Source organism: Python bivittatus, unplaced genomic scaffold (genome assembly GCF_059951505.1).
Source record: "Python bivittatus isolate LINGU-HERP-01145 unplaced genomic scaffold, Pbiv_v1 ctg000020_np1212, whole genome shotgun sequence".
Classification (NCBI taxonomy): domain Eukaryota; kingdom Metazoa; phylum Chordata; class Lepidosauria; order Squamata; family Pythonidae; genus Python; species Python bivittatus.
This window is the reverse complement of record NW_028277030.1, coordinates 94133466-94159310: the sequence shown is the minus strand read 5'-3', so window position 1 is coordinate 94159310 and position 25845 is coordinate 94133466. Positions and strand designations below refer to the sequence as shown.

The following is a 25845-nucleotide window of genomic DNA, read 5'->3' as shown; positions in this document are numbered from 1 at the left end:
AAGAGACAACCACTCGATCAGCGCAGGGGTTTTGAAGCGAAGAACAAAACCGCGCAAAGGCAACCTGAGAGTATAACGCAGCAGGCGTTGCTGATACGAGCGCGGTGTGTCTCTGGCCAGACGGGCGGGTCAAAGACGTATCATAAGAACAGCGCTTACGACAAGAATCACACGTTGAGAACATTGAAACCATTGATTACTTTGCTATCCTGGGTGCGAGGACAGAAAAGGCATGTTTTCCCGTGGAGAAGATTCAATCCCAACAAAAGAGATTGTTTGCTGGTGACTGACTGGGGATCAGCAGGCATAGCTTATAAAGAGAATTCTGACGCAAGAGTTTAAAATGTGCAACTGCCCTTTTCTGCCTCCTTTGGGCACAATTGAATTTATTGGATCTTGGATTTATTGTCAAGTCAGCATGCTTAAGACGTGCCAGCAGCAGAGCGACCGTCACTGATTTCTACCCTCCAGAAAACAAAGTGTTTTTTTTTTTAAATTGCCCTGCAGTTCTGGCCTAGAGCTCAACTTCGAAGCAACGCATGCCGGGAGTTGTAGTTTTGCGGAAACCGTCCGAGGAATTCCTGCGCCGCCCTCTAGAACAGCCTCTTAAAACAACAACAACAGAACAGGATTAAGGATTTGAAAATTCCCGCGACGGCTGTGATTTGCTCTCGCGAGACCTCGTTCCTCCACCGCCCCGTCCTCCTCCTGCTGCCGGTGAGTGATCGGGGGAAGGAAGAGGAGGTTGCTGCGCAGGCAGGGAGCGGACGAGCGCGGTGACGGGCGGCTGAGTAGGCCTGGCCCAGAGAGCCCGCCAGCTTTCTTTAACCGCTGCGGCGGAAGCGGGAGAGATGCTGCTCTTCTGAGGGCAACGCGGGCGGCGCGGCCGAGGCGGCCGAAGCAGGTACTGTGGGGGACAAGACAGGCTTGGCCGAAGGAGTGAGGGGCTGGGCGGCGGGCTCGCGAGGCTTCCCTACTAGGCCCCGTTCTCGGGGAAGAGGAGGGCCGCTGTCGGGCTTGTTATGTAAGCGCCGGTTGGAGGCACCCGTGGTGATCCGGGCTGGAGTTGCCTTCCACCCCCTGGGCTGCCCTCGTTGCGTGCCGCCGGGCCCGCGGCTCCGGAACCCCCGCGCGGTTGCCCTCCAAGCTAAGGGGAGGGGCAGGGGGCGGCCTCCCCTACCAGCCCCGTCGCCGCCAAGCCCTGCAACGCCAGGAGAGCCGCGCGGGTCAGGTCGAGCAGCTCATGCCAGGCGGCAGTTGCAGAGCGGGGAAAAACGTGCTTTGCGCTATCAGGTTAAGGCAAGGCGAAGAGCGGGCCGGCCTGCCTGCCTGCCAGCCAGCCAGCCAGCCAGCGTGCTCCTTAGGCCCTGTCTGTGGTGCCTCTTGCCTACTTCAGCGAAGGCAGTCTTGGATTGAGTTTGCAGGCCATCATTCCTGGTCGTGCGTTTCCCCTCTTTCAGCACGATCGTGGGATGGTTCGAGGCGTAATCGCTAAAATGAGATGAAACAGCCATTTTTCGGAGCCGGTGTAGATAGTCCGTCGGGCTGAATACTGGATGTAGGCCTATCTGGACTTCCTGTTGGGCAGCATGGTTGATGTTGTGATTGCGGAGTAGGCTGGAATTGGTTAATTGGTGCTTCCTTTCAACAAGTGTGCAAGTTATTTCATGGAACTAATAGTCTTTTCTGTTTTGTAGGGTGCAGTGTAATACTTTGTGCTTAGTTCTTACTATACATTATAATCAGTGATCAGTAAATGCTGTAGAACAACGTTGTAGAATTTGAGTTGATAGACTGGATTTTACATTTCAAGACTTTAGGTGGCAGATGACAGTTTAAAGTGTCCCCACTATTGCAAACTTTGTAAGAGCAAATCTATCATTAAAGAGAAAAGACTGAGCTTGTATTGAGCTCTGTTTTGTGCATTTGAAAATATCCATATCCCTGAAGGGTGAAATCTCATTGCTTAGATGAGCAAATCTAACACCTAAGAAGCTCCTGGTTCCTCAGCTTTAAGCAGGGGACAGACATAAGCAAGTTCAGCTCTTAGTTCATCTATGTCTTAATATGTAGGCAATTATGTACAGGATTGCAGTTGAATTTTCTACCTCTCCAGAGCTGAAGTTATTAATGAACATGAAAACTATTGTCCTTGTACGCTTTAGGAATGACAGGAGAGGAAAGGGATGTTTTAATAAGAGGAAATACAGTCACAAAATAAATGAACAAAATTTGGAAGCAGAACTTGGTATGCTAAATTATGTATTGCTTATTCAAGTCAGTAATTATGCAAAGTTATAATATGTACTGGAGTATCTTGATTTCCAACTAAATCACAAAAGTTGGTAAAACATATTGAAGCTTTGATTGATAATCAAATTGTTCCTATATCAGCAACCTTTGTTTTGAAGTTAAGCTGTATCCAGAGGCTGCTGTACAGATGACTGTTACTCTAGATTTGGAAGATTGAACATATAAGCAAGATTATGTACTGGAGTCTCCTGTGAAGAGAGATTTTTCAACTGATCTTGGAAGCTAGACGTTCTTTGTGGTAGTTGGATTGAGATAATATGATCTTTTAATCAATGTAGCTACATATACCTTGTGGCAGTAAGAGCTGCAAAATGTATTTTTTCCCACTCTTACTGACACTGTGGATTGGCAGTTGATGGCCCTGTTCAAAGTGACCTGGGCCCTGTTAGGGAGGGAAGGGCAAGATAATCATCTGCAGAATACTGTGAGGACTATCTGAGGCATCTATCAGATAAAATCATCTGAAGTTCTATCTGGGGGAATGGTTCTGTCCGGAACCACCAATGAAAAATCCCCAGATCCAGGCAATCCTAAAACCCATAGCCACTTGGTCTTATCAAGGTTAAGCCTAACTCTAAGCTTGATCCTTCCCAACCTTGAGAGCATCATCTGGTTGGCCCTTGGTAGAAATATAAAACTGCACGTCAGCCGCATATTGTTGATACCTAATCTTGTGCTAGCGGATTATTTTAACCAGCAGCTTCATATAGCTGTTAAATAGGACTGGGAAAAGACTTGAATCGTGCAGAACCCCACAAAGCAAATGATTAGAACTAGACCTCTCCCTCTTACCAACACCGACTAGAACCAATTCCATAGGAAGGAGGAGAACCATCACAACAATGTGCTCCCGGCCTTAACCTTAATCATAGCATTATGATCAGTTGTACTGAACACCACAGAGAACAAGGAGGACCAAGGTGGATGTACCACCTCCAACCTGGTCCCACCAGAGATCACCCAAAAGTGCAGTTAACACCATCTCAATGCTATACCCAGGCCTGAAACTCCTGGAAGGAGACTAAGATAATCTGTTTCCTCTAGGGCCCTCTTAAGCTGCAGCCTGATCACCTTCTCAGCAACCTTCGCAAAGGAAAGGTTGGAGACAGATGGAAATTATTCAATACCATTGTGTCCAGCAATAGCTTCTTGAATGCAGGCAGGACCTCCCCCTCAGTGAAGAATGAATTTACCACTGCTTCAATGCAACCATACATCATTTTCTGAGTGGCCTTAACAAGGACCCGGAAGTAATACAAGTAACTGTGCTTACAGCCCGAAAGTCCATATCCTCAGGACCATCAGGCTTAAATTCTTCCCAGATAATCAAGGGCTAGGTTATTTGCAGGACTGCTTGTCTCCAATTCTTTTGCTTGTCCCACAAGAACTGATAGAATTGGCATGCTCCAGGTCCCTTCCATTAAATGTGCCATCTGATAGGACCTAGGAGGTATGCCTTCTATTTTGCTGGGCCTACCCTGTAGAACAGTATATCCCCTGAGATTGGGATGGCCCTAACCCTGTTTGCCTTTATAAAGTGTTGAATTTTATAAGGTCCAGGCATTGGGCCAGGTGGTTAGTTGAGCCCATGTTAAGTGGTTTATATGGTTAGTTAAATACAGGGTTTATTAGTTATGGATAAATGAGCTGCCTCTGGTGCAGTATGTTTTAATTGCTGTTTTAGTTGTATTGTTGATGTTTTGGCTGATTGTTAACCATGGGAAGTGAATGAATAAATAAGTTGTAAACTGAGGTATCTTCATTCTCATAAATAAAATTCCTCTAGCTGTTAGTTGTTTAATGTTCTAAAATAACTGGATTATTGATGGTTAAACTTAGAACCCAACAACCCAATATTTTTATATTCTGATTGTAATCCTGTTCAATTAATTGGCTCTTATTTTTAGTCAGCATGCAAAAAAATGCTATCTTTGTAGCATTTCATCTTTTTGATCACCACAAATGTATGCTCATTCAAAGCTGCCTATTTACTGTACATAATGTTTTGTCCTGATTTAGTTAACTATCACAAAGTATCAGTGCAAAAAATGTTTTATGACTTTTGAAGAAAACATGTATTGTAATTAGGATTGTAAGAAAAGTATTGTAGTTATAAAAGTTCACCGAAGGAATCAATGTACAATTTTATTATCCTTTTTTGTGTATAAAATATGAAAGTAATTTATAATTTTTACTTTTACACTTGCATATATTAGTTTTCAGTAAGCACAATATATAAGAAACTGTAATTTCTTAGATATTATAATTTTGAATGAAACAGGTCTAAAACACTGTTGTAGAGCACAGTGGTAATGTTGTCTTCAGTGCTGACCTTGCTGTCAACAGCATTTATCCAAAATAAAGGCTTCTTCCCTGATTTAGCTTCTGAAGAAATTAGTACATTTTTTAAAATTAAGCACATGGTCATTTTCTCCTAAAAGTCATCTAGATGTTGACTACAAAAACCTTTAGAGGAAATAAATGTAGAAATGATAATTGGACTATCCCGATCAGGCTGGGCAGTTTTTGGCATTCTGTGAAGCCAGTAACAAAGGCCTCTTTAACTTCAGTGGTGGCAAATTGAGGACATGGCTTAATCTGGTAAAAGCATAGCCAGTTGAGGGCATTCTACCAAATAAACAGTTATAGCAAGCTCGATGAAACTATTCACAGCCTGTTGGTTTGCTACAGAGCAAATCAAACCATGCTGTGCACCTGTGCATAAACCTTTACATAACATGGTATATTTACAACATTTTCTTGAAGAAACTGGGATTAAAGGTACACTTTATTTAGGTATAACTTATAAAGGTATAATACTTTGTACTTTAAAACTAGATTTAAATGACAGTATTTATTATTTTGTAAATGTATATTTTCATACAAGCCTTTAAGTTCTCACAAAGGAAGTATTAACATTTATAATTTCACTTATTTAGGATTAATGTTCTTGGAATTATATTGAAGGTTTTATAGGCCTGAGCCATATTCCCAAGTCTTTATTCTTTGCACAGTTTAATTTTTTTAATGAGTTAAATATGTACATAAATAAACAAAACCTTTTCTCATATTGTTAACAAGGTTGGATTTTAACATTTGAAATTAAAATAACAAAATAATTTTCTATAGAATTTTCCAGTGTAAAGAAAACAGGCATTTGTAGTACAATAATCCAGTTACTTGGAATATGATGCCGTTTCACTAGCCAAGATAATATCCCAAAGTCTAAAGTTTAAACACATATGCTTTTTCATATTTGAAAGAATATTGATAACATGTTAGCTAGTATGAAACAGAGTCAGTTTTCATAATTTCCCCCCTTCTTTAGTCATAACCCTTCATTACCATCTGTGTGATAATTCATAGAGAGAATGAACAACAACTGGCACACATACGTCTCTTGTTAAGGTCAAGCAGTTGCCTCCGATTAGCACACAACTGGAATATCTAGCACTCTTATGCCAGTTGCCTATAAAAGTGCTGCTGGCAAATTGTGGTACCAAGTGAGATGGTTTTGGTGCTGGCCCTATCTATCCTGAGCCCATTAGGCAAAATCCAGTATAGTTTGTGAGCAATGTGGCTGATTCTGGTAAACTTTGCCTAATGGTCTGGGTTGCTTGTGTATGTTGATACTGCTGCCCTATCAATGACTTCTGAGCCATGCACTTGATGGCTGTACTTGTCTGGTGAGTGAATCACATCTAGCTCCTTGACATGGAGCAGCACCCAGCTGTGCCTAGATTCAGCACTGAAGGTATTGGCTGCTGCAGCAGCCAAGCATCCCCTCAGTCTAACCTATCTGTTTGAAGTGAGGAAAGGCTAAGATGCTTACCTCTTGTAAGCCAAATTTCTTAAGTAAAGTGGACACTTGTGTAAGGGGCTGCTGGTCACAGCAGTCGCAACATTTCCTCTCTGCTTCAGTGATACAGGATACTGCCTACTGAAGGTAAGCAAGTGTCATTTCGTATCCTTCCCTCTGCTAAGCCATGCCTTAGGGAGAGACTGTATAGCATGACTCTTCAAAATCAAGTCTGAAATAGTCCAATATTACATTAGTCCTAGAGCTGCAATGTTCCTGCTTCAATGTAGAGTATTCTGCAGGTTCTTCCAACTCACCAACCTCAGCAGTTTTAAACTGAGATTCAGAAAGGAGCAGCTGTTTTACTTCCTGATCATCATCCTCTAGGTTATTAACAGAGGGAGTGGAGTGAGTGAGTAATCAGTACCTCTTCCTTCTCCAATTAGGCAGGAAATTTAGAAAAAAAATGACCCTCCCACCATCGCCTTTAGCTGTCGTCTAATACCTGTCAGGATTGCTGGAAGTGGTTTTTTATACGGGAGACAGGGTAAACAGGGCCTGGGGGATGTTCTTTTAATCTTAAAGGGAATACATAGAAAAGCAAACAGAAGGAAAACTCTTCCCCCTCTTTTTTCCCCCCCCCCTTAGTCTTACCAGTCCATATGCCATTTTAAAATTGAAGAGTGTTAAAAGAAAGTGATTAAAATCTGGATTTCTTTTAGCGTGCTGTGCAACAGCCTTGTCATATATTTTATAGTACAGTATTTGTAGTTATTTGCTGGCACTAACTGCTTACTTGAATAAACTTTCAACTGCATTTTTACAGTGAAACATGCGAGACCTAACTGCTCATGTAACCAGCTGTCTACTACAGTTTCCAGATGTGACTATACAAGCACTTGGAGAAGATGAGATAACAATAGATTGTGTACTTCATGGGAAATTCACAGGAGGTAAACATTTGAGACTACACTTCTTAATTATTAAGACTACAAAAGGTTTATTCTAATATGCATGATGAAATACTTCTGTGAGGGCAAAGGAAGATGTTCTCACATGGGTAAGGTAAACTGCTTCATTGTATAATTCTGTATAGGAAGCACTTTTCTTGAATCAGCAGTTCTGTTGGTGGACATACTGCCTTTTATTTGTGTCTAAATGCAAAATCTGACTGTAGCGCTACAGCAGGTTTATCTGTATAGAAACTGAAACTGATTATCAGTCCAGTATTAGTCTACACTAGCTTAGCCTGTAGCCCAGTTCGGAAGTTTAGTTAGCAATCAAATGTTAATAGCTTTAAAAGTTGGATCCTCTAGTTTTGGGGCTGCCCCCTTCCATATGATGTTAAACTGAATTAATGTGGTTTTGCTGTTCTTTCCAAGTTATGTTGTGAGCCCTGAAATATAAAATCTTACTCAGCTATAAGCTGTAGTTGATGCTTTTCTTTATTTCTTTTTACTCTGTGGAGGTTTCAGTTTTCAGAGCATCGGTTGATAATTGGCTGTCATTTTAAAAATTCAAAACTTCAACAGAGTCCCTTGAAAGTGTGCTATAGGTAGTCCTCGCTTAACAATGTTCTTTTAATGATGGTTCAAAGTTACAGTGGCCTCTGAAAAAGTGCTTTGCGACCTGTACTCGCACTTACAACTGTCGCAACCTGTCGCACTATCCCCACAGTCATGTGATAGCGATTTGCAACCTTTTTTACAATGGCCATTAAGCAAATTCTGGCAAAAAAGTCCATTGGGGAAGCTGCATTCGCTTAATGGCTGTTGTAAAAATGGTCATAAAATTGGGTCCAGTCACGTGGTGACTCACTTAATGACCACACCGCTTAACTACCAATTTTCCGGTCCCAATTGTGGCTGTTAAGCAAGGACTACCTGTACTATAATGGTACAGTATTTTTCATTCTGTATATATCCTTGTGACTTAAATGGAATATCCAGTAGCAAGCATATGTCATATTAACATCAAGAGAGATTTTAAAAGTTAACTTTACTCATTATATTTGCTTCATCATACTTCTTGAATAATGAATGTTTTCTTTCAGTGGGAGCAGCATTGCCCATATTAATTTTTGGTGGTTTGATTCCCAGGAGTTAGTATGAAGTTCATAAATTATCTTGCATTATATAGCATAGCCCATATTTACCTTAGAACAGACAATTTAAGAGTGCTTTTCACATGTGATATACAGATTTAAAATGACATTTGTTTATAGTATATGATCTGACCTCTTTTTTTTTTTAGCTGCATTGGAGAAGTTAACCTAAAAATGCACTCTGTTACTCAGTACCTGAACCAATATAATCTGGGAGCAATATCTCCCTTCTCCAAGCAATAGGTGTTTTGTTTGCTAAGCCTTTGCTATATACTCTCTTCTTTATCTGAGTTCATTGGTGACAAGCCCAATGGAACAATGTAAGGGCTGAATACATTGTTCCACTGGAAAATGCTTTGCCACTCTGTGGTCTTTCTTTGCATTTTGTTAAACATGGACAATAGGGTCTAGGAATTAGCATTTCTGTGTGGAATACCATAGCTTTCCGGAAGTGTTCTCACTTGTAAATATTTTAAAAATATAAGGTGTAGGCACACTGCTGAAGATTGCAGTATATAAATTATTCTGAGCTCATCAATTAAATTTACTGAACTAATAAGTACAGGGTGTATTTCATATGTTATCATATGTTATGTTAGGTAACTAATACATGGAGTCAATAAATCCCAGTGAATGAGGCAAGACTTTTTTTCCTCAGTGTTTCTCCAATTGCTCTTCTCTCTCTATGAATATTATTTTTTCACAGATAAGAGCTTACCTTTCCACATTTTCCTCTTATATACATTTCTTCTCTTTTCTTCTAGGTCGAAGTGGGCTGGCTTGCCTTGCATGTGGACCACAACTTGAGATTGTAAGCCCAGTCACAGGAGAACGGCTGTCAGCATATCGTTTTAATGGGGTGAATGAGCAGCTACCCACTATTCTTGCAGTGAAAGAGTTTTCCTGGCAGAAAAGAAATGGACTGTTAATTGGTTTGGAAGAAACAGAAGGAAGTGTTCTGTGTTTGTATGATCTTGGAATATCCAGAGTGGTTAAAGCAGTTGTTCTTCCTGGAAGGGTATATATATGACTTCTTAATTTGAAAAATAAGTTCTTTGTCCTGATGTATACTCCAGCTATTGTTTCTGCTTTAATTCTTTCTCTTTACAGCAACTTGTATTCTCTAATTATTAGTAGTGACCTTTAAAAATTACAACCACATCTTTTTGTATTCCAGATTTACAATGATGTAAATTAATCAGTGTTGGATTCTGTAGTATAAAATGTTCTTAATTATTACAGTTGCTGAATTTTGCCATAAGCGTAGCAATTCAGGAAGAAAATACTAAGCAGGCTGAGCTACTAGTGAATCCAGAAATAAATTGCTGATGAACAGTAAAGGATTTTAATGTGATAGACTTAATAAAAAGAAGGCAGAGGTTTTGCAGAAAAGAGACAGAAATTCACACATTTGTCTCCTGATCTGTGAAAGAACTTTTTATCATTTTGCCACAACTAAATTTATACTTTAGTCTTGGCAAAGTAACACATAGTCAAAGTTACCCTTTAGCTTTTCTTTCTACCTTATTACTTGTTTCAAATGTATTGCCAGTTGTATCTGAACTTGCACACAATCAAGCTTGCAAAATTCTTTAGCCTTTCCTCCCTTGGGCAGCTTCTATGACTGCAGTAGCATGAGTTTGGGTGGGGGAATCTGCTGATGAATAGAATTGGCCAAAATTGGAAGTAGGAAGATTCTTTTCTTTAGGAATATCTGTGGTTTTTTTGAGAGCAGCCTGATTTTCAGGAAGAACATTTCAAGAATTCAGTGAGACCTGTGTGGATAGTTCTTTGTGAGGCTTTTGGTGAAGATGCAGCCAGTATGCTGCTACTACCATGTTGTTTTATTTACATAATTTTTAAATAGTCTGTTGTATGTATGCTAATAATCAGAGAGCACTGAATTTTTTTCAATTTCTAGTATTTTTCTAGTATTCTCTGTCCACTTTGCTTAGATAAGAATTTAAAACAAAGATTGAATTTGACTGGAATTGTCTTCAGTGTTATCTTTAGTTAAAATCAGAAATAAAGTGTGAATGCAAAGTAGGTCCTCTATACTTCAAATTTTCACTCTGTAACAGTGACCCAGAAATCTGTTCCAAAGGATCCTTCAACTCTTCAGAGAAGATTAGAGTGAGGAGTAGCAAAAGAATGTGGAATCACTAATTCCTGATTTGATGAGATGAGAAAATAAATTCTAATATTGGAAAGTAGTGTGTATAGAGGTATCCTGATTGTTTTGAGAAAGCAAGCCCAGTCCTTAGGGAATTCAGTATTCCAGTACTAAAAAAAAATTGTCAAAGAAATTAACCCAGTTCTTCAAATTCAAGCAGGGTTTGGATAACATTATATGAAGAGTGGAGGTTTTTTTTTCAGTGAATACTTGTGTTCTATTTAGGCGGTCCAGTGGTTTTTTTTGGCAGTGCATTGAATCTCATTAATTTCAAAATTAAGTTAGAGTATTCTGAGCAAGTTTCTTTTCTATTTGTCATACTGGAAAAATTATATTGCATAACATTTCTAGGATAAATTGTTTTCTTATGAGCACTTAGAAATAAATGATAGCTGAAAGGCTTTTATTTTATATATATATATATATATATATATATATATATATATAAAAATAAATAAATCAGTGAATGCCAAATATATGAAAAATCAATGAAAGTTTTCTAATATCTTTTAGTGGCCCTGTGATAAAATTGCACTTTTTGCATTTAAAGAGGGATTGAGCAGATCAGTAATATGTACTCACCAGCAAAAATAGCTTTTCTGAATAACAATATCAGTGCAAAAAGGAAAACTGAGTGTGGTAGGAGTTATTTGGTATCTTGACCAGATTTCAATAATTCAAAAACTACAGTTATAAATCCCAAAGTGACATTGATTGTTTATGTGCTTATCCTACAGGTTGTCTAACTGCTTAACTAATGTTATGCTTTTTTAGGTCACTGCCATAGAACCAATTATAAACCATGGAGGAGCCAGCTTGACAACTCAACACTTGCATCAGTGTCTCAGATGGCTGTTTGGTGTGGCTGTGGTGGTTACTGATGTTGGTCATGTCCTCTTGATAGATCTTTGCCTGGATGACTTGTCATGTAACCAGAATGAAATAGAAGCTTCTGGTAAATAATATTCCTTTTTATCTGTAATACTGATTTCTAGTTGATAAGAAGGAGTTAAGTTTTCTAGATCATATGGGAATATAATTTACAAAATTAAAATTAGAATATGAATTAGAATACTCATTCTTGGTCTTCGGGAAAATGGCTACCTTTGGTCTACTAACCTATAATATGTATATCTGATCAAGTTAGAGAAATATAAGGTGATAGCAACAGAGGAGGATAGAACAGAGCAATATTTTTTCTGCAGTAATTCACTGAGCTAGAAATACTGGGCTTTCAGATTTATCTGCAATAGAATAGTGATGTAGGTTACTGATGTGAGGTACATCTAACCTGTGTAGGGAATTAAATCATCTGAAAATGTGTTAGGAACACACACCTAGGGAGAGATCTAGAAACTTTGTCTTACTAACTACCTGTTATTTATTGCTGCCACTGAATATCTTCCCTCCCCGCCCTACACTTAGGTGAAGCAACTGAATCCATATATGGATTTATTAAATGGAAAACTATGCTAATATTATGGACCAAAATCTGGAGTCTTCTCATTCTCGATCACATCTCCAAAATAATGTCCAAAAAGACAAAATATCCTTGATTGCTAAATAAAAAACTATGTCAATTTATGTAGTCATCTTTTCAGGACCTTCCATGTTCAGGAAGTTTTAAAATGAATTGAAAATGAAAGCAACTGTTAATTTGGCTTTATAATAAAATCAGGATATGTTTTGAATGAAACAAACAAGCATTTGTTGATTTGTTCATTTTTAACTGTTTTGCATTGGAGGCATTAAATTATACTGAAGAAATAGTCTAATGTGTACAGTGCATAGGAGGGAGGGAAAAAACCCAATGAAATAGCCTATTGGGGAGCCCTAATTAGTCTCAACAGATTATTGAAAAGTTACAGGTAGAAAGGAAATATAGCAGTGAAATTGGCATTTCAAATCTTTATTTATCTTAAATATTGGATTGCACAGGTATTTACTCTGATTATCTATAAAGTGAAAAAAATCACTTGGTTGAATTTCCTCTTCATTTTTTAGAGAAAGGAATGAACTAATGAATGAACACAGTTCAAATGGATGGAGACAACAGTAGTTAAAATGAAAACAGATGAACAAGCAAAACTAATCTTTCATTACCCAGTCTTACTGGATTGTGTTCATAACCTACTTTATTCTGTGAGCAATTTTTTTCAAAAATAAGTTACTTTTAAGTAAGGCAATGTGAATTTGTTACATACTGCCATATATACAGATCTAGAAGTTATCACTGGAATCCCTTCTGAAATCCCACAAGTAAGGGAAGCTGTAACAAGGAAAGGTCGACATCTCTGTTTCCAGTTATTGAACCCATCAGGAACTGCTGTGACAACTCTCTCATACATACAAAGAAGCAACCAGTTAGTTGTGGGATTTTCTGATGGATATCTTTCACTGTGGAATATGAAAAGCTTGAAGAAAGAGTAAGTGTATGAAAAGTGGTATGTCATCTAATGAAATAAATTGAAAAGGAAACATATACTGATATGCTGATCACTGAAATCCATATATGTTTTTGAGAGATTCTGGATTTTTTGTCCCCTTACTAGAAGGGGTGACATACAGTTCTCCAGATGTTGGATTGCATTTCCACTGGCCCTCACTACTGGTGCTGTTAGCTAGAGCTGATGTGAGTTAATGTATTACTCAACCCTACCTTAATGTATTATATAGCATGTGTGCAGCACTTTGTGAATAGATAAATGAAAAGTGATGTTGGCTTAGCCTGAAAGTTCTCACAAGTGGAAGTCCATTTGTGAGATTCACTTGCTGGAGAAAGGGTGGGATGAAACAATTGCCATTGATTCTTCCATCCTCTGGAGTCTCTTGAAATTTTGTCCTGGAGAATTTGAAATCCTGCATGCAGAACATTGTGCTTGATACTGCAGGTAAAAGGAGAAATTTGCAAAAATCATCTTCCATTGAGAAGTTCTAGTGGAATACCTGCCTTTTTGCAATAGAGTAGTTCCTTGGATTAAGTCCACTATATTCAGTGAATCAAATACCCCTAGTTGTCAGCTTATAATTTAGGAGAAAATAGATAAGCTACCTCAAATGAAAAACACATCCAACATATGTCATTTTATTATACATACATTATAATTAGGATTAGTGCTATGGCTACTTAATTAATACTTGCTTTTGTTCCTGTAAGGTTTTAAACAATTCCATATGACCTATCATCTTTTAATTCAGACAGCACAATCTAAGTAGTCTCTATTGTAGAATGCTGCAATATAGTTTATACAGTCATCCAAACTACCATATTTCCATTGGTCTCCAGGTTGATTGTATAACTGAATATTGAATTAAAGTGTAACTACTGAATTTACATCCTTTATAAAACAATAAATATTTAGTAAAAGATGCCAAAATAATACACAGTATCCTGTAAACTGGAGAATTGTTTTTAAATGTTTATCCATTTTCCATGCCTTCTATTCTCTCCCTTTTCCCCCTAATATTCAGATACCACTTCCAATTAGAGGGAGGGAGAATTCCTGTATATGCTGTTACTTTTCAAGAACCTGAAAATGATCCTCGGAATTGTTGTTACTTGTGGGCCGTGCAATCAACACAAGAAAGGTGGGTGAAGCAGTTTGGCAACTCTGATAACTAGATAATAAAATATATTCAAATCATGATTTAACTTGTGTTTATGAGATTACTTGTTGCTACTTCTCTAACAAGTAATTGGTCCATTGGAAAGAGAGGGAGAATTTTAATTCTGCTGATAAGAGTTAAAAGAATAAGAATTGCTTTAGCAGACTCTAGGGAAGGTATCTGCTTCAAAACCAGTAATCCGAAATATAAATCCAAAATTAGGGCCTTGGCAATTATCCAGTCCTGAGAAATCTTCATTTTTCCTATTTAGGTGTTGAATTAGTATGTGTCTACTAATGGAAAATAAGTGACAGCCGAATAAAAAGGGGATGATTTCAGTGATTCTCATTCCTTGTGCATCCCCCCTTCTTGTATTGGAAGCACTATAAAGAGTTGCAAGGAGGAAGAAGGGCAGTTGCATACTCTGATCCTATTGATGGATATTTTTAGATAGTGGAGAAATACTTGTTGGATACTCCTGTTATCATATTTAAATTACTTTAGAGATTGAAAAGACAGACCTACTTTCAGAAATAAAACCATTATTATTTATCTGTATCTGAATGTCAACACAATAGGAATGGCAAATTTTGGAGTAGTAATAACTGTTTGATGAGGGATGGGAAGCATTTTGAAGACTGGTTTTAATGTTGGCAGAGAAATCATGCCAAGTAGTAGGGCTATGTCATGCACATGGCTGGAATTTTGTATTTATTTTGCCAGGGTTTTTCCAGTTGAGTCAGAGTTTTCTTTACCTTTCAACTGTATAAAGACTACTTTAGGAGTTATACTATTGTTTTCATTGGTTTTACATCTCAGAAAGTTAGAAAATAAGGCCACCAGTGCTGAACAATTGCGCCAAGGACCCTAGAGCCATGACAAAAGATGCCCTTTCTGTGATACAGCTGTGCTTAATTCACTATCACTGTTAATTTTATATTACATAGCAAATAATGGAGATGACTATATTTTTATTATAGTCTTAATATTTCATTTTAGTGAGGGAGATATTCTTAGTTTACATCTGCTGCAGTTGGCTTTCAGTGACAGAAGGCGGTTGGCATCAGGACAAATCATGTATGAGGTAAAGTATTGTGTTTAAATATTCAGTACTAAAGTGAAGTGTATTAGAACCTGTTACAACTTTGTTTGACAAGGCATTAATCTCAGCACCACAAGCGAGCTGCTAGTTTGTTTGCAATTATGTTAATTTCAATTTTAAAATAATTTGGCTCCTTGCTGTGGGAGAAGCATATGCTCAACTAGTATTTAGTACTGCGGCTATTGGGATAATTCTACACATTTTTAATTTTACAGACATGTATGCTTGCGTTCAGAAGTATTTTCTCAACTGATTGTCAATATGTTATACATTTATTGTTTTTTGAATTTGTCCAGCCACTTACATTATTCTCATTGTTAAAAATGAGAAAAGAGACAATAGGATATAATTTAATTATGGGCCACTTCTTGCCACAGACATAAGGTTGTTGTTGATTTTATAAGAAGCTAAATAACAATATAGTAGTTGAGTGTAAATAGGATCCAGAGACAGGGACATCAATGGGGAGATTGTCAAAAAAAGTCAAGATTATTGCCATGGCCGTGTGATAGAAGCCATGCCCTTTTTTACACTGTACATGCAATGAATAAAAGGGTATGTGATTTCAGTTGTGCAGTTCTGCTGCCATCTTGACATTTTTTACACATCCAGTGGACACCCTGGCCCAGAGATTTCATTAAGATGTTCCACAGTCTTTATGCGATTGCAGGGAAAGCAACTTGCATCAGCATCTGTAATTGCCTCAATCTTGAGTAGATTCTCTTAAGCTTGCACAGCATATTCCTGGTGACCATTATCATGGTAACTCTGGAAGGTGAGACTGTCAGTGAGAAGTTTGGAACCTGAGGCCCATATGAGAAGGAAATAGACAAACAGTTCCAATGGTTTGTTTATAAGAACAGTAATAATGAAATTGTCCTTAATGTGAGATAGCTGTGATCAGATTGTCCTATATACAAATTTCAAAGCACTTATTCAGTTTCTGGTGCTTACACAGCATCACAAAAACATTTGAACTTCATTTTGAGTTATATTTTTAAGCAGATATTTTTAATGCCCTGTCAGTAATAATTTATATATCTGTTATCTTTTTAAAGAAGAATGTGCCTCAGGCATTCTAAGTAGCTTAGAAAGAATTTCATATATACATTTCCTTCCAGGTTTAATTCTTCAAATGCTTCCTAGTTTAACTGCATGCTTAAGCATTAAATCTTTTCATAAATTCAGTTATTCAGTCCTGCTTTTGCCCTTCAGAAGCTGTTTAATTTAAACAAAAAATTGGTTTTGAGTTATATTCATATACTGAATCGATAGCTCAAGTATACGTTGCCTAACATACTGAAGTAGATTCATCATAGCTGTTGAAATGTCACAGCCAGCTTATTGCTTACTATCTCTGATATGTGATCTCAAACATACAGTTTTTATTAGAAATTACTTTGAATTTTTGAATTACCTATTGGGTTGCATGTTTTTCAGCTTGGTAATTTACTTTTACAATAAATACTGAGAGGTCACAAAGATTTCTTTTTATTTAATTGGAGAGCTGAGTGTAATTGTATTTGTACAGTAATTAAATTATGTTTTAAAGTATTTTAAACTATTAGAAAATAAAAATAAATTGCTGATCTTATTTTAAAGTAATTACTTTGGCTACAAAACAATGAAATGGTTTCTGATTAAAAAACAGCAGTATTTCTTCACTTAAAATAACTTCAGTTAGTTAATATCAACAGGTATATTGATCTGTGACTTACTTGGAGTATATGACCCACCATGTCCTTGTTTTAATTTTGTGAAAAGTTAGTAACTTAATGAGAATTCATAGAATCAAAGTATTAAATCCTGGGAGAAGACACATATATCCCCAAGGTAGTTCTAACAGGTTACTGCCTACGTTTTTATGTAAAGAAGCATTGCCACAACTCTACTACTGAACTTTCTTTACAATTAGGCAGGGTTCAATACCCTTCCTGCTCTTAGCAGAAACAGTTCTTTATCTTTCACATCATTTTTAAAAACTGAGCAAGCTGTCAACATCATTGATTAAAAGCTGCCATACAGATAATGCTTTATTTAAGACCATAGGAATTTTATCATAATTGAGAAATGTTTTCCAAGTACCCAAGATTGTAAGCATTGTTATTAAGAATTGAAGTTCTCACATTCTTGATCAGATACATTGACTTGATGTAATACTTTTTCAGGGTTTGGAATACTGTGAAGAAAGGTACAGTCTGGACCTTACAGGTGGAGTTTCCTCTTTGAGAGGACAGACCAGCAACACCAAATTAATTGGTTGTCAAACTATAGAAAAATTTCGAAGTCATGTTGACAGAGAAGATAGTATTAATGAAGGTTAGTATTGTATATGTTACAGCTAATCATGATAATTTATTATATAAGACTTAAGTCTGAACTATACAATTTATTTTTGTATAAATATTATTTTTTATATCCTGTTTAGTTCTTAGTAATTTATGGTATATATTTCGGTTATGAACAACCTAAATATATTGTGTGGAGTCCTATAAATCTATACTAGAACTAGTACTTTGACAAAAATCACTGAAAGGTATGTATGCATGCACACAGGCATACAAAATTATGTCTAATATAAATGAGTGCTCTTTTGCTTGCACAGTTGAACTTCCTATTGTTCTTCCTGTGTGGGCATCCTGTTCCAAAGATCTCTTAAGCCCCCAGAGCTGATGTGAAGAATGGGTAAGGGAACAGAATTAGGCTTGTTCTGGTATAATTGCATTATCAAGCAGAATGACATGTTTAGATCTGACCCAGAACAATTAAAGGAGCTGTTTCTGGCTTTGGCAGATAGAGAATAGAATGCTTTCAGATACAACTGCACTTTGTAAATTTTAATCACATACTCTGTATTTTCCAAGAATACTTAGTTGAGTTCTGTTACATTTTTTAGCAACAGTAACATCAATGCAGGTTAGATTAGTGATTTAATCTGGACTAATGATAGACCAGAAGCTACAGAGGCTAATAATAATATAATATCTGAGGAGAGAGCAGTGTTTGTGGACAACATAAACCTTTGGGCTTGATTGCATTATGCATTGGGGGAGTGCTTTCCAGCAGTGCTAGATATGGTAGGTGGTACAGTATTCTTCCTTTCACTCTCTGTTTGTCTCATCACATTCACCCATATCTCCCTGTGCACTAGTCCTGGAAACAGTCTAGATAATGTAGAATAGGCCAGGTCTCTCCTACTGTAAAGAGAACGGGGCTTCAAGGACACGAGCTATTTCCTGGCTATAGAGGCCTTGTAGGGTGTATAGTATCTGGTCTATGAGCCAAAATCTCCTCGCCCATGGTAATCATTATACAGACAAAGAGCTTCAGATGGTCACAGCTGCATACATTTCAGAAATGATATTTAGAGCAATACTTTTCTTGTGTTTTACATAGTAATACAATAGCATTTTATCATTCAATTTTGCTGGTTGTTTGCTTTCTAAGCATTAGTCTTGAAGTTTATTTCATAAGGATAGAGTAATGCTTGCCGAAGATTAAACAATTACAGTCTACTAGCTGTTTCTCACATGAAAAGACTACTGGAAATTGACATGAATTTTTTTGCTGCAGATACCAAAGGCATCTTTTTAAAAAAAATGTGAAATGTGAAAGCCTCCATCACTTTCTGGCATCTTAAATTAAATAACCATCTTTGAGAAAAATCAGTATTTTGATTATGTAGATTTTTGGTGAAGTTCTTCATAAAACTATATGAGTTTATAAATAAAGTTGGAGAAGACTAGGTAAAGAATTAACCACAAATATTTCATAAGTAATTAGTGTCTCCCATTAGGCATATGCAATAATTCCTTCCACCAGGAAACAATTCTTCTATTTAGCTTGTAGTTAGAGATAAAGAAACACGTAGTCTATTGGTTTAAATAATGAATAGTGGGTTAATGGAGTTAAATAGTGAAATAGAGAGATCACTGGCTTTATACTGTTTGTGAATCAATTATTGTCTTGGGTGAAAATGTTAAATGGATAGAACTCACCATAGTTGACAGCTAGCTGAACTACAAGACAGGTCATAGGCAATTTCCTCTTATTATAAATACCCAGATTTTTTTTTAAGCTTTAGCAACGAAAGGTAGAGGAGAGCAAATGTCACATGTGCTTATATTCATGGAATCTTAGCTTGCATTAGACTAAGTAGCTCAATAAATTGGGATTGCATGACTTTCAGAAATTGTGCATAGCCGAGTATTTTATCTATCTTGCATTGGTAACTCTTGAATTGTTAAAAAAAAAAAAAAGATGTATTTCATTGAATTGTATTTACATAATTTATAAATTTAGCTGCCTTTTACAGTAATTCTATCTCCTTTTCTTTTTGACCCAGTCATATCACCTGATACAAGTGTATCTGTCTTTAGCTGGCAAGTGAACACTTATGGCCAAGGCAAGCCATCTACCTATTTAGGTATTTTTGATATAAATCGCTGGTATCATGCTCAGATGCCAGATTCATTAAGGTAAGTGGTAGTTTCTTTTCACAAAATTTCAGAAAGAATACATTTTAATGCTGTCAGATTGATTTTTTTTTAATCTCCTTTCTTAAGGCCAGGAGAATTTCTACACAATTGTCCATATTTTGCATTATGGTCTCTGGATGCTGTAGTGAGCATCACCTCTCCTAATCGTATTTTGGATGTCTTGGTACATGAACGAAGCTTTAGTCGTGGAGTGCCTCCTTCATATCCTCCACCTGAACAGTTTTTTAACCCAAGCACCTACAATTTTGGTATGTGTATTATCAACTGCTTTTATGGGAGCATACTGAAGTTATTGCATCTGCAGTATACTTTTGAAATACTCTGAAGATTGCTGTGATGGTCTTTTATCTATTATTAGATAAAAATCTAATAATAATGTTGCACATTCTGCAGTGGGTCAAGTTGTAGTTCCATTAATTAGTATGTCAGTTGCAAAAAAATGCTGTTTAAGGTTCAGTTTTATTCTTAATGTAAGAAATGCACATTGCTGCATTTGAATATAAAATATTACCATCCTAGGGTCTCCTTTGGCTAGTGCTAGTGATAAAAAGTATGATTCCTCCATAATGTGCTCGCACAATGTTTAATGCCAGCTGTATCACTTTTTATGCTCTGTCCCAGGGAGTAGCATTTAATTTTAGAATTAAATGTTGGGATTTGGGTGTGGGCAAACAATAGTACTGGAAAAGCTACTCTCTTTCTCTTTCAGACTGTGCACTTTCTCCTTGTGTTTTTTGTGTTGTGTACAACTTTGTTAGTAAACTTTGCTGCTCCTGCACTTTTTGCACAGGGGCAAGAAGTTGATTTACTATAGGTAGTCCTCAACTTATGACCACAACTGGAAGTGGAATTTCCATCACTTAAGCGATATAGTTGTAAAGTGAGATGTCACATGAACGCATCACTTAGCGATGGCAATCCCGGCACACCCCATTGCTGTTGTTAAGTGAATTCCACTGGTCATTAGCTGAGGACCCACCCCAATCCAAGCCATTCCAGACTTGAGCCTTAGTAAAGTAAGGGACTGCCTCCAACTCTCCCCACCTACCTATCTCCCCCTCATCTCTGCCCTTTTGGCTGCCCTGCAGCCTGCCTTGCAGGGTGGCAAGCAGCCCCAGAACCCGTGGAGCTCTGGGGCTGCTTGCCACACTGGGGCTAAGGGCTTCTTGGCCCTCCTTCCCTTTTCTTGCCCCTCCTTCCCTCCTTCACTCTCTTGCATTGCACCTTCCTTCCCCCTTTGCTCACTCACGTGCACCGCACCCTCCTTCCCTCGCTTGCATGCACTGCTTCCTCCTTCACTTGGTTGTGCGCACCAGTACCCTTCTTCCCCCTTCGCTTGTTCACATACACTGCCCCCTCCTTCGCTCGATGGAATGCACCAGTGCCCTCCTTCCCCCTTTGCTCACATGTACTGTGCCATCTTTCACTCCTTTGCTCACTCGACTCTCCAGGGGCACTGAAGGAGTGCTCCAGGGGTGCTTCCAGGCGCTGAAGGACTCTCCAGGGGCGTTTCCAGCACATGCTTTGCAGCTCACATTGGAAGCTGCTGACCATTTGTGAGGCTTTCTCCTTCTTCCTGCAAAGCCTTCCTCATGCAAAGCCCCAGAGCTGCAGCACAACAAGAAGTGGACATGGTGCAAGCAAGTGAAGGGGGAACGAGGACGCTGGTGCGTGCAAACAAGTGAAGGAGGGGCAGGGTGTGCGAGGCAAGGAGAGCACAGTGTGTGCAAGCGAGTGAAAGAGGAAGGAAGGCGCTGGTCCATGCAAGTGAGTGAAGGAAGGAGGACACAGTGTGTGTGTGCAAGTAAGGGAAGGAGGGTGCAGTGTGGGTGAGTGGCAAAGGGGAAAGGAAGGTGCTAGTGCGTGCGAGGGAGGGAAGGAGGGCATGGTGCATGCGTGCGAGGGAAGGAGGGTGCAGTGTGAGCAAAGAGGGAAGGAGGGTACGGTGCATGTGAGCAAAGAAAGGCAGTGTGTACAAGCAAAGAAAGGCTGAGGTGGTTGAGGGAGACTTACCTGAGCTACTTGCAACCTCCCCTGCCAGCTTCCCCGTTGACTTTGCTTGCAGGGAAGTTTGCAAATGATGATCATGGGATGCTTGGCAACCAGTCGTAAGTGCAAACAGGTTGCCAAGTGCCCAGATTGCGATCATGTGACTGGGGGCGCTGCAACAGCCATAACTTTGGGGACCAGTTGTAAGTCCATTTTTTCAGCACTATTGTAACTTTGAACAATCACTGAACAAATGGTTGTAATTCAAGGATTACCTGTACTAGATCAATACTGTCAAAGTAGTAGCATGATAGAGTGCCATCATTATCCCTAGCATGTTTTTAAAAATGATCAAATATAAACAGTCGTGTGAAAAAGAAAGTACACCCTCTTTGAGTTCTATGGTTTTAGGTATTGGGACATAATAACAATCATCTGGTCCTTAGCAGTTCTCAAAAGTAGGTAAATACAACCTCAGATGAACAACAACACATGACATATTACACCAGGTCATCATTTATTTTACAAAAAGAAAGCCAAAGTGGAGAAGCCATGTGTGAAAAACTAAGTACACCCTTACTGCTTCCATAGGTATGAAGAAGCTAAGTAGCAGCCAGGTGCTGCTAATCAAATGCCCTTGATCAATTGACCATCAGCAAGCGTGACTCCCTCTATAAAAGCTGAAGTTTTAGGAGTTTGCTGGTCTTGAGCATTGAGGTGTGTGTTAACGCAATGCCAAAGAGTAAAGACATCAGCAATGATCTTAGAGAAGCAATCGTTGCTGCCCATCAATCTGAGAAGGGTTATAAGGCCATCTCCAAACAATTTAAAGTCCATCATTATACAGTGAGAAAGATTATTCACAAGTGGAAAACATTCAAGATATTTGCCAATCTTCCCAGGAGTGGACGTCCCAGCAAATTCACCCCAAGGGTAGACCATGCAATGCTGAGAGAAACTGCAAAACATCCAAGAGATACATCTCAGACTCTACAGGCCTCAGTTAGCATGTTAAATATTAAAGTTCATGACAGTACAATTAGAAAAAGACTGAACAAGTATGGTTTGTTTGGAAGGGTTGCCAGGAGAAGGCCTCTTCTTTCTAAAAAGAACATGGCAGCATGGCTTTGGTTTGCCAAGTTGCATCTGAACAAATCACAAGACTTCTGGAACACTGTCCTTTGGACAGACGAGACCAAAGTGGAGATGTTTGGCCATAATGCACAGCGCCATGTTTGGCGAAAACCAAACACAGCATATCAGCACAAACATCTCATACCAACCGTCAAGCACAGTGGTGGAGGGCTGATGATTTGGACTTGTTTTGCAGCCACAGGACCTGGGCACCTTGCAGTATTGAGTCGACTGTGAACTCCTCTGTATACCAAAGTATTCTAGAGTCAAATGTGAGGCCATCTGTCTGACAGCTAAAGCTTGACCAACATTGGGTCATGCAACAGGACAATGATCCCAAGCACACCAGCAAATCTACAGCAGAATGGCTGAAAAAGAAAAGAATCAAGGTGTTGCAATGGCCTAGTCAAAGTCCAGACCTCAACCCTATTGAAATTCTATGGCGGGACCTCAAGAGAGCTGTGCATAAACAAATGCCCGCAAACCTCCATGAACTGAAGCAATTTTGTAAAAAAGAGTGGGCCATAATTCCTCCACAATGATGTGAGAGACTGATAAAGTCATACAGAAAACGATTAAGTTATTGCTGCTAAAGGTGGTTCTACAAGCTATTGAATCATAAAGTGTACTTGGTTTTTCACACATAGCTTCTCCATTTTGGCTTTCTTTTTGTACAATAAATGATGACCTGGTGTAATATGTCATGTGTTGTTGTTCGTCTGAGGTTGTATTTACCTACTTTTGAGAACTTCTAAGGACTAGATGATTTTTATTATGTTCTGATATGTAAAACCATAGAATTCAAAGAGGGTGTACTTTCTTTTTCACATTACTGTATTTCAAGAGCCAGACTGATTCATAGAATGGAATTGTAGTCTTGGAACCATTGATTTGGACTGAGACCTGGATGTGGGCTATAGGAATTTAACTCTTCATCTTATACAGTTATCCCATCTGCATCAATGCCCCAGTGCATGCTAGGCAATGTTGAAATAAAATTGCTGGAAAACTTTTTTTCCATTATAAGTATCGGTAATTAGCACCTCAGTCATTCTAATGAAGAACTCTATTCCATAGATGCCACTTGTTTGCTGAACTGTGGAATTGTTCATGTGTCTTGCACAGGATTTCAAAAAGATGTAAGTATTATTTATTTACTGCAGTATTATGGCATTCTATTTATTTGTTACCTTCTTATTCAATTCATAAATATTATGTGAACCAGCTGTACTCGGGAAACTTCATTTCTAATTCCTTTAAGAATGCAATAAACAGCTATGGTAAAAGAAAAGAAAAATTTACTGTTTTAATATTCATATGTCAGTTTAGTTCTAACTTTGAAGTTGACAATGCAGTGGTTACAAGTTCTGCGATGCCTGCTTACTTTTTTCATTATATTTGCTGAGGCCAGAACCCCCCACCCCCTTTAAAAATAATGTTTACTTTTCCATTTTTAAACATTTTACGTATCTCCTTAACTGGTATCTGGAATCACTGAATAACCAGCCCTTAAACATTTATGACTTTTTGTGGACTGCTACCAGAACAGATAGTTTTTCAGTGGCACTTGAGCAGCACAAAGCCTTGCAGGTAAATCTGTCCAAGTTACTGGGTCTTGATTTTTACTGCCTTGCCTGTACCCATCACAGTTACAATTATTTCTTTATAGCTTCTCTGCCTGGTACAGAGAATGTGGAAGAAAACTAATAAATATAACAACTTCTCTGCCTTTATTTTGACAAGAATTGCTTAATCTTTGTAGTGACTTGTGACTTTCCAGCATTCTCCATACAGTTTGTCCTAATTCAGAATTGTTTCTGATTAATTGCAGACATTGCATTTCTTAAAAAACTCAGGCTGTTCATTAAATGAAACCATTCCTGAGGGTTATAATAGATGCCTTATAGCTGGTTTACTATCTGCAAGATTTATTGATATACAGCCAACAAGTCTGAGTCAGGTGAGTTTATGACGAAGATGTGGTTGAAAATGCAGCCATTCTGTTGATTCTTAATTTTTATGCCAAGGTCTAATTGATTGGGTTATAACATTTTGACTTAACAAAAATTCCACAAGGAAAATTAGGTTTGTGAGCAGGCCCAGGTTTCATTTAGGATACCTGATAGCGTGCACATCCCTAGCTGGATCCAGCATTTCAGATGGCATACAGCTATAGCTAGATTACATTTTTGATGCTGAAACTGTGAATCACTGATGCCATGAAATGCTGAGATGAGTGCATTTTATTTTCCTTTTGGATATTTTTTTAGGAAGAGCAGTTCGAAGCTGTGTTATCAGCTGCTATCCAAACTAGTTCTTTGGGGCTCCTCACTAGCTGCATCAAACAGTGGACTGCTGAAGGTAAACACAACCTTGTTGTTCAATAAAATTATTTTGTTAAATAACTTCTATAACTTCTGCTTTTTGTTTTTTGAAGAGCAACCAGATTCTGCCCCAAACTTGCGTTTTGTTCTCGAATGGGCATGGAGTAAAGTAGTTAAAACAAAAGAAGACTTCATTCATCTCTGTAAGTAGTGTAGTGTGTTTTGAAACAGTGGAAATCAACTTAATGTATACAGAAATTATTCAGTAATTCAGCTTAATTATGTTTGTTTAATAATATTGAGTAAAAACATTTTGAATTCTGACTCTTAACTAAAGTTGTCAAAATTCTATTTTTTAAGGTGCCCCCCTGTTTGACGGGTCATCTAACTTTATTGATCCACAGACTCTACAGTCTCTCCAGCGCTGTGAGTTGCTTCTTAGCAACCTTAACACAGTGTTAAACTGTTTTATCATGGAAGCTCAAGAACTGACAGAAAAAGGTATGTAATAAAATTTAAGGCACACATTTTATATTACCTTTTAACAAGTAGGAATCTTACATTCTCCTTCTGTGTATTTGCATGTCTAGCTATTGTATGGTCATTTTTTTCCTTTGAATTTAAAAAAATAATAAAGCTAATTTGATCTTCAGACACCACACAGAAAAGTTTAAAAAAAAGCTTGATTTGTTATCTCATGTTAGTCTTGGTATATTGGAAGGTTTATATCCTGTGCAGATAATTTACTTTGTGGGCATATTTGGGTTAAAGCTGGAATTCCTGTAAAATCAATTGGAAATTA

The 25845-nt window shown here is 38.0% G+C and overlaps 1 protein-coding gene across 2 annotated transcripts in view; it reads left to right on the top strand.

Annotated features, from left to right (window-relative positions):
* Positions 1 to 713: 713 nt before the first annotated feature.
* AHCTF1 (AT-hook containing transcription factor 1) overlaps positions 714 to 25845 on the top strand; it is a 49769-nt gene continuing 24637 nt past the window's right edge. For both annotated transcript variants that reach the window (XM_007433851.4, XM_007433850.4), the window contains exons 1-15: positions 714 to 904; positions 6939 to 7065; positions 8981 to 9234; positions 11164 to 11344; positions 12608 to 12815; positions 13861 to 13977; positions 14995 to 15079; positions 17266 to 17416; positions 19443 to 19575; positions 19663 to 19844; positions 23797 to 23858; positions 24551 to 24679; positions 24990 to 25080; positions 25157 to 25246; positions 25404 to 25544. In XM_007433851.4, coding sequence (XP_007433913.1) covers positions 6945 to 7065; positions 8981 to 9234; positions 11164 to 11344; positions 12608 to 12815; positions 13861 to 13977; positions 14995 to 15079; positions 17266 to 17416; positions 19443 to 19575; positions 19663 to 19844; positions 23797 to 23858; positions 24551 to 24679; positions 24990 to 25080; positions 25157 to 25246; positions 25404 to 25544 — 1945 coding nt within the window. In that variant the 5' untranslated portion in view covers positions 714 to 904; positions 6939 to 6944. The remainder of the gene's footprint in view (positions 905 to 6938; positions 7066 to 8980; positions 9235 to 11163; positions 11345 to 12607; positions 12816 to 13860; positions 13978 to 14994; positions 15080 to 17265; positions 17417 to 19442; positions 19576 to 19662; positions 19845 to 23796; positions 23859 to 24550; positions 24680 to 24989; positions 25081 to 25156; positions 25247 to 25403; positions 25545 to 25845) is intronic.